This window comes from Poecile atricapillus, chromosome 4 (genome assembly GCF_030490865.1).
Source record: "Poecile atricapillus isolate bPoeAtr1 chromosome 4, bPoeAtr1.hap1, whole genome shotgun sequence".
In the NCBI taxonomy this organism is placed as follows: Eukaryota; Metazoa; Chordata; class Aves; order Passeriformes; family Paridae; genus Poecile; species Poecile atricapillus.
In genome coordinates, this window is record NC_081252.1 from 71084277 (window position 1) to 71098372 (window position 14096).

The 14096-nt window shown below is 49.1% G+C and overlaps 2 protein-coding genes across 2 annotated transcripts in view; one reads left to right on the forward strand and one right to left on the reverse strand.

Annotated features, from left to right (window-relative positions):
* On the reverse strand, positions 1–3067 carry FOXI3 (forkhead box I3). Its single transcript, XM_058838252.1, has 2 exons — positions 2368–3067; positions 1–1332 (listed from the first exon to the last, which is right to left on the reverse strand). Exons 1-2 carry the CDS (start codon positions 3065–3067, stop codon positions 743–745), a joined length of 1290 nt encoding a protein of 429 aa, XP_058694235.1. The 3' UTR covers positions 1–742.
* LOC131578931 (uncharacterized) overlaps positions 2674–14096 on the forward strand; it is a 25667-nt gene continuing 14244 nt past the window's right edge. The window contains exons 1-2 of the mRNA XM_058838253.1: positions 2674–2758; positions 5579–5664. The gene's annotated coding sequence lies outside the window, so the exon portion shown is untranslated. The remainder of the gene's footprint in view (positions 2759–5578; positions 5665–14096) is intronic.

Below are 14096 nucleotides of genomic sequence, written 5' to 3' on the forward strand. Positions count from 1 at the left end.
CAGAGCATAATTTACAAATATAAAACCACATAGAAACGTATGTACAGAAGAGTTACATTACGTACAAATATGTATAAAAATACCCCAGTGTTTATTCTTGTGCTAAAGCTGCATGGCTAGAGTTATCTTTGGTACTAAGCTCGGGGAAAGAAGATTGTTTTACAAGACACGGCCCTGCTGTACAATATGCCAGACACAGGAAGACCCTCTGTGGGTTTGGGGAGGTTTTGGGGTGGGTGTTTACACAGGGTATCCCCCTGTGCACTGCATATTGCAGATCAGGGCACAAGCAAGGGCTTACAGAGGCAATGGCTGGCAGAAGAGTTTTTTTTAATACATTGTACAAGGCACTTCATAAGAAATCTCTTCATTTTTTTCTTTTCCTGCTCTCTTCTAAGACTCACTGGATGTCTACGCTTGGCTCTTGCCAATACCACTTTATGGCTATGGTTTTTTAACTTCTTGCTCTACATTCAGGATTAGAAACCTCTGAAAACATTAATTCAGTTCACGCCTGCAGAATTTAGATGGCAAACCACCTACATGACCTAATGTTTTCCTGGATGGGGAGAAAACTTTGCATCTGCCTTCTGCTGGTGCTTAAGGGGTGTTCTTATTTTGAAAGGTGAGAAGATGAATCTTCCTGGAGGAACTCCTGGGAAGTGTCCACGTTGAAATGCTGTTTGCAAAAGCGCACGGTCCAACTCCCATTCCCTTTGCAGCGCTGGCTGGCCCCAGCACCCTACACCTCTGTCCCATCCCGTGTGTAGATGAGGCTGTTGACTGTGAAGTTGTAGTAGTGGTTGTACTGGGCTCCCTGGCTGCCGCTGCTGGGGTGGAAGGAGCTGTAGTAGGCGGGGGAAGGTCCAGCCACCCGCTGCAGCTGGTCTGGGGAAGGCACCTCCTGAGAAGAGCTGCTGGAAGGGGTGAAAGTGCCACTGCTCAGCTGTCCAGCAGAGAAGTTCCTGTGGTGCAGGTCACTGCTGAGACCCCCCGTCAGCCGGCTGCCTCCGCCGCTCAGGGAGCTCATGCCGCTGAAGAAGGTGCTGAGACAGCTAGGGGTGGATGAAATGATACTGGAGGGAGAGGAGCTTTTGGGATGGTCCCTGGCAGAGGGTGAGGGGTCCAGCTCTGGGGGTGGGCTGTTTCCACATGGTTTGCCTGTGGCTGGGATGGGTCGCTCTTCCTCAGCCTTCAGGCCCCCCAGAGAGGAGGCCGCAGAGGCGGTCGCGGGGGCGTTGGGCTCAGAGCGCCGCTTGCGTTTGCGACGGAAGTTCCCATTGTCAAACATCTTCTCACAGTTGGGATCTAAGGTCCAGTAGTTCCCTTTCCCTGGTGGAAAACAGGAGACACAAGAGAGAACGTCAACTTCTGCGACAGCATCCATGTCTTGTCCACCTGGCACAGAACCCACACCTCTCCTGCACCTGTTCCTCCTCCCTCTGTTGTCCAGTACACATGGGATCCAAAACCTGTCTCCAGGACATTCCCACCTCCATCCCTCCAATGCCCTTAAGGGAACCTTAAGGCCACACAGAAGAGAACCTCCCCATCCCAAAACACAAATGGATCTGCACCCCTATCTCAGACCTGGCCAAAGAGAACGTGAAGAGGGGCTCCCCTTGCACTGGCTGCCTCACAGAAGCTGTGGCACTTGCAGCTATCTCAGCACTGGGTGACAAGGCAGTGCCTGGGCCATGGCTCATAGAAGAGCTGATGGAGAGGAGAGCAGGCACACTCGGGCTCACCGAGGGGACTGCAGCAAGCAGCACCGAGCTGACCCTCGCACAAGCCTTGGTGGCATCAGCTGTCCCCACTCGCCTCCTGCCCACGGCCGCAGTGACCCCAGAGTGTCCGGAGCGGCTCCAGCCCGGCACGTCCCGGTCCCGGCGGGCCGGACCAGCGCTGTCCGGGCGCGCCTCCGCCCACTCCCGGGCACCGGCTGTGCCCCGGGACCGGCCCGGACAGCGGCGGGCAGGGAGGGGAGCCGTGAATCACGGGCCGAAGGAGCCGAGCCTTGCACAACCGGCGCTCCCGGGCTGCTCAGAGAGGGGGCGAGGGCTGGGGCCGCCTACACCTCGGCGGGGCAGCGCCGGGTCTGGCTGGAGCGAAAGGGGACGGTCACATCAGAGCGCCCGGGTCAGGGCACGGGGGAGCGCGGTCTCATCACAGCATCCGACTAGAACGGATGGATAAACCCGGTCTCATCATAGCGCTGGCCCCGAGGGGACGGAGAGCGCGGTGTCAGGACAGCGCCCGACTTAGAAGGGGACAGAGGCTGCCGTCCCTCTCTCACGGCGGTGCCGGTGTCCGCACCCCCCGTTCCCCACTGCCCAGCCATCCCTCCCGCCCGGCGCGGCATCTCACCGGGGTCGTCCTCGTCGCGGGGCACCTTGCGGAAGCAGTCGTTGAGGCTGAGGTTGTGGCGGATGCTGTTCTGCCAGCCGGCTTTGCTGCGCTTGTAGAAGGGGAAGTTCTCGGCCACGTACTGGTAGATGTGGCTGAGGGTGAGCTTCCTCTCGGGCGCGCTCTGGATGGCCATGGCGATCAGCGCCGAGTACGAGTAGGGCGGCCGCACCAGCTTGAGCAGCTCCTCCTGGCTCGCCAGGCTCAGCCAGCTCAGCTCCGCGCCCCCCGCCGACGGCGAGCCGGGCGCCGGGGGCGAGCCCACGAGCTGTCCGCCCCGCGAGCAGCCGTACGAGGCGGGCGGCAGGAAGGGCGCGGCGGCGGCGGCGGCGGCGCCGGGCGGGCCCTGCAGGTAGGGCGCGGGGCTGTTCATGCCCCACAGGTAGCCGGCGTTGGCGGGCGCCCCGTAGTCCCCCAGCGCGTACCCGCCCGTCCGCTGCCCCGAGGAGGCGGCGGCGGCGGCAGCGGCGGCGGCGGCCGCGGCGGCGGCGGCGGCGGCGCCGGGCGGGTGAAGGCTGGGCTGGGGGTAGACGCTGAAGTTCTCGCTGCAGTACACGGCCATGTCGGGGGCTTCCTGGGCGCTGCGGGGCTGCGGGGGCGCGGGGGCGGCCGCCGGCGCCGAGGCTCTGGGCTGCGCCTGCTGCAACTCACCGGCGCTCATAATCCCTGGCCATGCAGGGCGGCCGGCGCTCCCCCCCGCTCCCGTCCTCTCCCGGCGACACCCCCCGCCCCGCGGCCCCGGTGGCCCTACACCAAAAACTCCCGGGGGGCTGCGGAGCGGCGCCCTTATAGGCGCTGCCGTGCGCCCGGACTCCCCGCCCGCGGCCGGGGCCGGGGCTGGGCGGGCGGCGGCGGCGCGCAGGGAGCAGCCAGTAGCGCGGCTCGGCGGCGGCCGGGGAGGCGGAGGGGGGGCAAGGCCGGGCCCCGAGAGCGGCGATGGGGGAGGGACCGGCGGGGGAGCTGCGGGAGGCGCCAGGGATTTGGCTCCCGGCAGCGCGGGGGCAGCATCCCCGAGCCGGACCCGCCCCCCGTGCTCTGCCCGTCCTCCCCTCCCCGAGCCGAGGGTCTCTCCCGACGCTGCCCGGTCGCCCCGGCAGCGGCCGCCCCCTGCCCGGAGCTGTCCGCGCTGCCCCTGCCATCCTGCTTTCCCCACGGATGCCATCGTCCCCGATCCCTTCGGCCCCGACGCTGAGGTCGGAGCGGGATGAGCATCGCTGAGGTTCCCCCGACGGGAACGCCAAGGGAGGAATTCGCTTAAACTCTGTTCTTGAAGTGTAGTTTTGCCTCCCGTCTCTCAGCAGCCGGGGCTGAGATCGCAGTTCATTAGCTCTGGATAAGGAATTGCTTTGTGTAAAGAATTGCCCGAAATTAAACAAACAAACACCACCGGCATCTTCGCTCGTACCGCGGGCGAACCGGGCTGGAGGGCGCCGGGCGAGATTTAGTGAATAAAAGTTACTTTCGCCTTAGTTCTTCTGGGCAGCCTGAAGGACAGCGCATCCTTTTGCAGAGAAAAAGCTCTCGGTGTTCATACCGACCCCGACAGCCGGGATCCGCACAGAGGCCAGCTCCGGCAAATCTTTTGGTCCGGGGCAAAGCACACGTGTAACAACAAAAATATGGTCAGTGGTGCGGGAGGACTTAGAGACTTTGTCTAAATACCAGATACATGAGATGTTCATGTCATCCCCCGTTCTTCAATACAGTTGTTATTCAGTTTTCTGCTGGTAAAAATGCCAAAAATGCCCTTTCCTGGTGTATACACGAAGCGCTCTCTTGCAAGCGCCGGGTGTCTTGGTCTGACAACAGGATTTGGGGCAGAGAGGAGCTTTGGGAAAAGTCTTTGCATTTTATGTCTTCCATAAAATAGTTATAAAAGCACATGTAAACCAATGAAACTTTCCCGAGCTGACTCCAACCCCAAATTTTCATCCCGTGTGATTTGAGCCGGGATATAATAGCCGAAGGATTTTCAACTTTGTATTTCGTTTTAAAATAAGTGAACAAACTTTTTCTGAATAACTTTAAAGTGACTGGGTTAAAGATTTAGGATTTCCTGTTTTCTCCTTTAATCATAAAGAGAGGTGTTTGGGGGGTTTGTTGGTTTTTTGGGTTTTTTTTGTTTTCTTGGGTTTTTATGTGTGTGCCTGTGTTTTTTTTTTCTTTCTCTGTTGTTATTTTGTTGCCGTCACTGTTGCTGTTGCTGATTTTATTTTGCATCCCTTGGGGAAAGAGCTTCCCGTGTGTATTTGGATACCCAGAACAGCAGGAGAAAAGTTTACATTACGTTCCACAAGGTGTCTTTTCCCTTCTCAGCTTCCTTCTCTTTAAGATTTATAACAGTTCCTCATCTTTTTTAGAGCAGGGTCGTGCCGGAAAATGCCGGTTTGAAGTCTGACGGGACAACAGACACCCAAACCAAGCAGTTTACGGGGAAATCACAGCTAGAAAGGACATTTAAAGGACAAGAAACAGGTAGACTTTAAAAAGCAATTCCCCTCTGAGTCTGAAGAGCTAAGCCGAAAATATTATTCTCTAAAATGACAACGAATCTGTATTTTCCGTTTGGCCGAAACCCGCGCGATCACTGCAGGAGCGAGAGGAGCAGTCAGTGGTATCGCTGTATCGCTCGAAATTGAGGTTTTTGCTCCAGGGATTTGATGTTTTTGGGCAAAGGCAGAGCCATCTAGAGGAACAGCCCGGCTATGGCGAGGCAGGGAAGGCAGTTTCCCTCACAGGCATGGGGTGCTGCCTTCGAGCTTCCCTTAGCTGATTTCTCTGCCTCCAACAAAGGAAGCGGGTTAGAAGATAATGCTGAATTAGCTCTAATAAAAATGCGTGTCCTCAGAAAACTCCAGCTTGCTTTACCAAATAATAAGGAATGTGAAACAAAAATAGCTTTAGAGAGGTTATTACATAGTCGGGATGGCATGGATATGCAAACCAACACTTAATTTAAAGAGTGGAGAGAATAAAGCTTTGATGGTATGATGGCTGTAAAAACATTTAATTTTCTTAATGCATTTATCCTGCAAGTAGCATGCAGGGTTGCCTCGAAACATCATCAGCTCTCAGTACAGACCTGCTGCTTCTCCCTTCTGCCAAGGCACGAGGAGAGCATGAAGAGATCCAGCACTCTGCCTCTGCTTTCTAAATGCTGCTTTTTTTCCAGAGACCTCTGGGAGATGTTTGCCTTGAAGAAATGCATCGGGGAGCTGGCAAGAGATGAGGAAACACAAAACTGAAATCAGTTTCAAGGTAAGAGTCTGAGGCTACTGTCCATCACTGGGAACAGATTTAGGGCTGGGTTTCAGCAGCTTTGCTGGCTCTGTGAGTGGGCAGTGAGGTGTGCTGGGTAGAGGAGCCCGTGGCACCTCGAGTTGGGCTGAGCTGTAAGCCCAGTCAGCTGGGATTAAGTGCAAACCTCTCCAGCTAGCTGCATTGGAGAGTGTTTCAAGGCTTCCCAAGTGCTGCAGGAGAGCAAGATCTTCCCCATCTTTGCCTGGTGCCGTCCCTGCCGTTGCCTTAGGTGCTGTGCCTGTCCTTGTGCACACAGCAAGCACTTTTCCCCCTGCAGGAAGACACGGGCTGTGCCTGAGGCCCTGCTCCTCTGAACATGTAGGTACAGGCTCCACTTTCCTGGTGTGGATCTCAGGTGTGTGTGCAGCTGAACACGGAAGCCCAAAAATGCTTCAGACCTGAGTGCCCAGCCCAGCAGTGGGAACAGACACCTGCACCCACCTGGACCTCTCTCCGTTTCCTAAGGATGCTGAGCTCTAGGCACAGGGCATGTCTTGGGGGAACAGAACACAATAGCCCATATTGGCTTTACCAGGAGGATAGCAAAACCAGGATCCCTTCAATGGCTCCAGATTTCTGCAGGTTTGTTTTGTTTTGCCTGCATTTGCAATCCAAGTCTTGCTTTTTCCACAGGGCTGGCAAGGAGCAAGGTGGTAACTCCATGGTCCACATTAAATCTGCTCAGTAGAAATTCTTTTATATCTTTCTCCAGAGTGATCAGTGAAATTGAGAATGAGATCTTCATCCTCAGAGGCAAGATGGAAAAATTATCTTTTCTCTTGAAGTACTTCAGTGGCTCCACACTCAAGAACAATAAGGAATTTACTAAGAGCATCTCAAATTAAATTTAAGATCTAGTATGCCTCTCTTCCTTAGAGCCAAGCATATTCCTCCCTATTAATATGGTATAAGAACATCTCTTTTTTTCATTCAACCCCTGATTTGTCCTGCAAATGGCTAACAGAGAATATCTGATGGTGTGTGATAGATGTTTCACTGCTATGAATTTGGGAAAGGTGTTCTGTGTACATGTACACAGGTCAAGGTCATTTTTATCCCTTACCTAAGGAGAATAATGTATATTCCTCCCTCTCTGTATCTAGTCATCTACTGGACTGAAGTTCTGGTGATCTAACTTTGCCACCTTATGATAAGATCAGAGGTTTTCAAACCTTCTCTTGATTTTTCAGACTCTATGAAGTGTCCTGGGCAGTTGTCCTCATCCCACAATGTTCAGGCTACCAGCAACAGTCTTGGTTTGGTTTTGAGTTCACAGGCTCTGTTAAACTCTGCAGGCTGCAAACTGAATGTTAACATTTTGGATTATTTATATTAATATTTTCCCAATGCAATTCCACACTGCTGAGTGTCATGGAGCCCTTGGACCTGGCCACAAAGCAAGGAAGAAATCATAGTTCATCACAAGTTGTAGCTGCTGCAGCACTTTAGGCTGCTGGGAGCAAACACCCTGGCTGAAAGGAGCAGTGTCTGCTCTGTGTCCACTTCTCGCTGTTTCTTTCTGGCTGCTGTGCTCACCCAACTTTCTGTGGCTGACTGGGGCACTAATCCGGTTTGAGAACACCCTCTTCCCAATCCTTTTTTCCCCCCTTTTTTTTATCCCCTCAGGTTAGCTTTAGCTTTAGCCTAGCCCCTTCCTGAGTGAGAGCTTGTTAGCGACTGATTAGCCGAAGTTTTGATAAAAGCTTCATTGTTTGTAACCCCTGTAAACTACCCGGAGCTGTGCTCCTAATAAAAGTGGGATTAAATAGACACCTTGGGAGTGAGACAGTTGCAAGTGGGAATTTCAGAGTTCTGAGGGACTCAGGGATGTGGCCAGGCTTCAGTAACTCTGTGTATCTGAAGTGATTTTACCAAAACTGGGAAAGAAGCCTGACTTTAGTGGTTTGGGGGGAAAAGGAACCTGGTGGGAGACAGAAGGAAGTCACCTGTTTGTGGCTGGATTAAGCACACGCTCCAGGGGTTTGGAAACACGTTTGCAGAAGTTCTCAGCACCCTGCATTCCTCCAGCCTCTCCTCAGGCTTAAGATTCATAAAAAGTATTTTAAAATCCTCACTCTGATCACACAAATTTTACCCTTCCTCATTTTATTTTTGCAATGGTAAAAAAGTCCACTTGGCAGTGAGGTGTGCCTGACTTGGTTCTATTGGGTTGTGTCTTTTCTGGGAGGAATGTTGAGCAAGGGGCTTCTTCCCTCCTGCCTAAAGCAAGAAATTGACCTGGGCTGAAATAAAGCATCTCCGTGCTTTTTAAATGTTTTTTGTGTGTAATGGGATATTTGAAATAGAGCTTGGGCTGGTTATTCTATAGTGATGACTCCTATAGGGTAAGGTAAAGGCCAAAGTCTTTTGGTCCTAATTCATCTGAATAAGCCACCTCCACTCTGGATAGAGTAATAGAAACAGAAAAACATAAATTTATGGTCAGCTAAGGTAAAAATAATCAAAACTATTAGTAGATAAGGGCAGTGGTTGCCATCACCACCACCACAAGGAAACAGAGGAGTATTAAATTAGTAATTCTTTCTCATGTTTGTCTGGAGTACAAAAAATCAGATAGTGTGTTAGTTTCAGGTGCTGGCGAAAGAGCATTTTGGGCTCTGTTAATAACTAGGGGTTATGTTAAATAGCAACCACAAAAATGAAATATTTTATAATCAGCCAGTCCTGGTAATTCACAGGCAAGGGTTTCAGAACTCTCTGAACCAGGAACATATTGTGTGGGCCACTAATGCTGGCTTTTAATTTTGGGACACTGGGAGGATTTTAGAGCACTAAGAGAGCTGATATTGGCTCATTATTTAAAGGCTTTGGGCAAATGATTTAGTGATGTTCAGACTTTCAGCCCTTCACTGTTAAAGGAAAGAAATGTATAGGTGCATCTCCTAATTAATGATTAATTTCCTGCTTGAAGGAAGGCAATGAAACTGATGCCAGTGAGTGTGTGCAGACAGAAAATAGACCTTGTCAAATTAGTTTGCTGCTCTCCAGCAAGAGGGAGCAACTCTTGATGTAACTGATTTCTAAAAGTGTTTGATTAGTTCAGTCTTGGAGGTGGATTTTACAAACTGGTATAAAATCACCATGGTGCAAATTAAGTGGGTGAACCATTATTATGGTTCATAATAACCATATATGAATTAAGTCATGTGAAGTAAGTCATATATTAACCATATATGAATTAACCATTAATAATAAACCATATTATTAAGTGGATCTTGGTTAAACTAAGATCTCAGAATTTCGATGTGAAAAATTAATCCTTGAGTATTTTCTCAGGGAAATTTGGTGGAAATTGGTTCATTATTCTGTTTCTGTCATCGTTTTAGGGGGAAAATAAAGGATCCTTGTCTACCAAATGTGAAGGAGTCTTAAATTGAGGCTATGGAGTGTTAATTGAGGAAGAGAACAATTCACTGACACAGAGCTATCTCTGCTTGGGAATGGGAGGCAAATGGGCAGGGTGTCTTTTAATATGGAAAAGCAAAAGGACACATTTAGGAAAAAAAACTTATATTGAAGAGATGATGGAGTCTGTATCAAAAATTAATAATTTTTTAAAAGGCTATTGTGGTTCTTGAGAACAATCAGCTGTTCCTTGTGTTGCTTTTGTGGTGAATGAGGCACACAAATGAGAAATTATAATAACTCCATATTGATGTATATGAAATTGTAATGGCACCTACAAAATCATGAGTAGCAGGGTAAAATAACAGGGATGAAGTTGTTTATTATTCAGTTAAATACAATATAAATACCCTATGGGATTTAAACTAAAACTGGGACCATGTTTGTGAGCAGATACCACCACACTCTGTGCAGCTATGCCTTGAAGCTTCTCAAGGAACTCTCTTTAATTACTTACAAGAAGGGAATATTATGGGTGATTTGTTTGTACTCTATAAATATCTGTGCAAGAGCTGGAGCTTGAGGATAAAGGACAAAGTCAGAGCAGAAATCAGGGGCCAGAACTGAAGCAGGACAGAGTGGAGGCTCAATTCAGCTGGTCACACAGAGAGAGCTGACCACAGTGACACTATAAAGGCTACTGTAAAGAAACATTTTGAACTCTGTTCACTCTTCTTGGCTGTCTGGTGTCTCCAGCTTGGTCCATGTCTGATGAGGGAAAGTGGTCCAGCAAAAGGATTGCTGCTAAATGGGAGCTTTGGCCAGCAGAAGCAGGAGTCTGAGACTGGTTTGGGTAAAATCTCACTGCTAATGAGCCAGTTAAAGATGTTCCAGTATAACCTTGTGTCAATCAGGTGGACAGGCAAGGGAGTGACACCACATGGAAAATCCTTGTTTTAAGGCAGTGATGCAAAGCACAAGAGAGGCATCAGCAGGAATCAAAAAACCAAACCCGGTAATCTCGAGATTTGTCACCTTAGAGAAATCAGCCCTTCTGTTCAGGGCTGTGGAGCAGCTTCCCTGGGGCTCACATCTCTATGGCTCCTACGGCTGATGCCGAGGAAGAACTTCCTTGATTTCTTTGAAGAATTTCAGGTGATTTTGCTACCAGTCAAGGCATGCCTAAGCCTGACCTTGGGAGTGAACCACTCATGTCATTTGTGATTGACTGGCACATTCAAAAACTGGCAAAGGCAATACTAACCAGGACAGATATGGCAAGGGCCTGCAGGCTCTCATGAGGCTCTAGAGACTCTCTGTAAGCAAAAAGAAGTGCAAGAGCAAAAACTAAACAGTCAACAGAGCTGAAAAGCTCTGATTGGCATTTAGGAAGACAAAAATTAGCAAGGAGAGGAAGACCAAGACCTGGGTTTCCCCTGAGGTCTTCTGCATTAATGTTGAAGAGATCTCCCTGCTTTCAGAGAAGGACAGGCTGAAGAGATGGGGAAAATATTACCAGAGTTTTTAAAGATAAGCCATCAAGATATTTAGAGATTCTCAGTGTTTGGGAGATTATAATTCTTCAGAAGGAGGCGGATGAAAAGATCTTGGTAGCAAAGGTGCAAAGAAGACTGAGAGAATTGGAATTGTTTGGCCTGGAGAAAAGAAGGATCTGAGGTGACCTTATTGCAGCCTTTCAGCACTTGAAGGGAGCCTGCAAGAAAGCTGGAGAAGGACTTTTTACATGGGCATGTCATGACAGGACAAGGGGGAATGGCTTTAAACTGACAGAAGGCAGGTTTGGATTGGATATTAGGAAGAAATCTTTTGTGAGGGTGGTGAGGCTCTGGCACAGGTTGGCTGGAGAACCTGCCTCATCCTTGGAAGTGTTCAAGTCCAGGTTGGACAGGACTGACAACAATCAGGTCTAGTAGAAAATGTCCTTGCCCATGCTAGGGGTGTTGAAACTGGATGATCTTTAGGGTTTCTTCCAAAACAAACCATTCTATAATTCTATTAAAGGTCAAGAGACTGAAGAATTCTGAGGGGCTGAGAATGGATTGATGTGGCTGTGGCATGGGTCACTGGCCCAACCAGGCATCTGTATGTTATCAGGAAAGAAAAGATCCCTTAAACAAGGAAAAGGGTTCCTAGCATGTGAGTTCCTACAAGGGACCTTCAAAACGTTGTGTGTTTCCTGATCCCCAAGCAGATCCTCACTGTGCTCCTTGCCAGAGGAGCCAGATGGTAGATTCATTTCCACAAAGCAAGAGGGACAGTGCAGCAAAACCAGTGCAAGAGGCTGATCCCTGGCAAGTTCAGAGATATCAAGAAGCACTTCATCTCTTCAGTTGCACAATTTCAAAAAGTCATTTGACCTGGCATGTTGCAATAGGTGTGTGGAGTGTCCTAGGGCTATATGATATGTGTAAGAAGCTGCTGAAGAACATTATGAAGAGGTGAGGTCAGCTATGCTGGTCAAGAACAAGCTGAACAACTGGTTCAACACAATGACTGGTAGCAGACAGGGTGACTTGATACTTCACAGTAACTTCTGGAGCTGCCTGTAGAAAGCAAAGGATGGAATTACAGTCACCAAAGACTTCGGGCAAAGGCAGATGATCACAACCCTGAAGATGATCACATCTGCAGCCAGGTTGTTGTGTCCCGTGATGCATGATGCAGATCAAACATTGGCATGAGCCAGGCAAAGACCAGGAGGAAAGGGAGAAAGGATGAGAACTGCACGGACAGGCAGCAGCCGGGTGGACAAGATGGACAGCCCCGTTTGTCTGAGACATTTTACCACACAGAGACCTGAAGGAGGATGTAGCTGGCATATGTGGGCAAAGGTCAACTGAAACAGCCACGAAAATGCACAGAAAAATTATGGAAGAAGAAAATCAGGCTACTCAGTTGGTCCCTGTCCTTGCTTTGTGTGCAAAGAAATGAATGGTCAGGAAGACAAAACAAAAAAAGGCAGCTGGTGTTTGCAATGAAGTGTCACCGATTTTGGGGGTGTGCCAGGACTGGGACAGTCAGCAGGAGCATGTGCAAAAAGTCATCTCCATGAGGAAGAGCTGACTGCTGCATGGATGGATAATCTCTTTGAGCATAGCCTGTTCTTTATTCTGGTAAAGGGAAGAGGATTAAGATTCAGATGTTAACAGAAATGACTTTATTGCTTTTCATTTGGATTTTTTTGTTGTTAGTTTACAATTTTCTCGACAGAGGTGCGCACCCTTATGCCCTGCATTTGTACCTGCCTCTAATATTTCCCCAGAGACCCTTTGGGTCCACAAGTCTGTGGATGGACATAGAAAAAAGGAATCTGTACTTGCTGAGCACAGAGGAGCACTTGAGAATGACTTTAAACTGCCCTTTATGGTCATTAGTCTGTCGGACATAAAATAGAGGGAAAACGTCTCAAAGACAAGGGAACTGGGAGGGAAAAGAGACAAAGAACAGATTTTTGCATGCAGCAGTTCCAGTTCATCCACGAGCAATGAAGCCACTCTGAGTTTCCAAAAGTGGGACCTGTGTCACCAGGTCACTCTAAAGTGCCAGGCAGACAGCAAGCAACTCCAAGCGTGTGGAAGAGGCAAAATCAAATTTCCACAATCTCCTCTTGACAAGGAGAGCGTAACCTGGCTCTTTACAAGTCAGGAGATTCCTGCAGACTGCAGAATTCACATCACATAGTCCCAAAGTTTTGGATAGGATCCCTTAGAAAAAACAAAAAAAAAAAGTTCAGGATGGAGAGAACCAGATGATTTAATCTGGGTTGTAGGAAGGGTGAGTGAGATAGAGGTGATTGAGCAGCATCAAAGGGTGACAATCAATTTGAATTTCCCCAGAAGTGATGTTGATGCCTGTGTTGCTTCTCCCCGTGCTTTTTCTTTAATTAAATACCGAATGTTCCATTAGTAGTTGGAATAACATGCTGTTCTTGGGGAAAAGAAAACCCAAGTAATCCCTTTATCTGCTAAAATAGATGATTTCTAGTAGATTAAACAATGGCCTTTCAGCTACCAGAGCATAGTTCAGGCCATAATTGAAGTCCTCTCCTTGGCCTCTCCTCGGTCCCTCGCAGCCAGCAGCCCGTGGAGCCCCATCATCAGAGATAACCCCAGTGACTCTTGTCTGCAGTCAGTGTTTCTCCAGATGAGGAGATTAGTCGGAGATAAAGCATATTACCTGAAAATAATAAGTGATTACAGTCCTGGACTGTCTCTCCACATTCATTTCATGCTGGTTAACCCTTGCAAAACTGGCTGTTGGCTGGGCTTAGGTCTTTAAAGAGGAGGGAGGGTAAAGGGAGGTTTCCAGTGCTTATGTGGAAAAGGATAAATTTCACCCTTTGTTGTCTGTTTCATTGTCTGGGTGGGGATTTCTGGGAATGGCCTGGCTGCAGCCCACAGTCTGTGGAGGAGCTGGAGCTGTGCCTTGTGGGGTTTTTGTGTGATGCCATCACCCCCTCATCCCTGTGCCAGTCAGCTGTGAGCTGAGAGGACTTAAAACTCCCTTGCAAGTCATCTTCCATTTCCCTGAGAGCAGCACAGGAGAGCACTGGATGCCCAGAACAAACTCAGTGGCTGTATTTCCCCTGCAGCAGTCTGTGCTGTCCAGTAATTAGCAGGGACCAGGCATGTTTTGGGATTTACAGTACTCTCCCATCCCCAGGCATGGCTCAGAGGCTATAAACTTCTCCAGTGGGCAGTTTCCATGGGACCAGTCTGTTACTGGGAGTGCTGGCTGGGCTGTGTGGATGTGAGCTCAGAACACACAACAATCTCTGGTATTTTTTCAAGCATGGATGTAGATGCTCTGACTTGACAACACAAAACCATTTATAGCTTCTCTATTCAACAGCAAGAGATCCAGAGAAACACAAAAACCTTGCAAGGTTTTTATAGCAAAATTTCAACATGTCTAGAAGGAAAAAAAATACAATATAGTGGTTTTCTAGAAATACAGGTTGGTTGCCTAGGGAGGATGGATAAAAAAAAAGTAAAAGAAAAAAG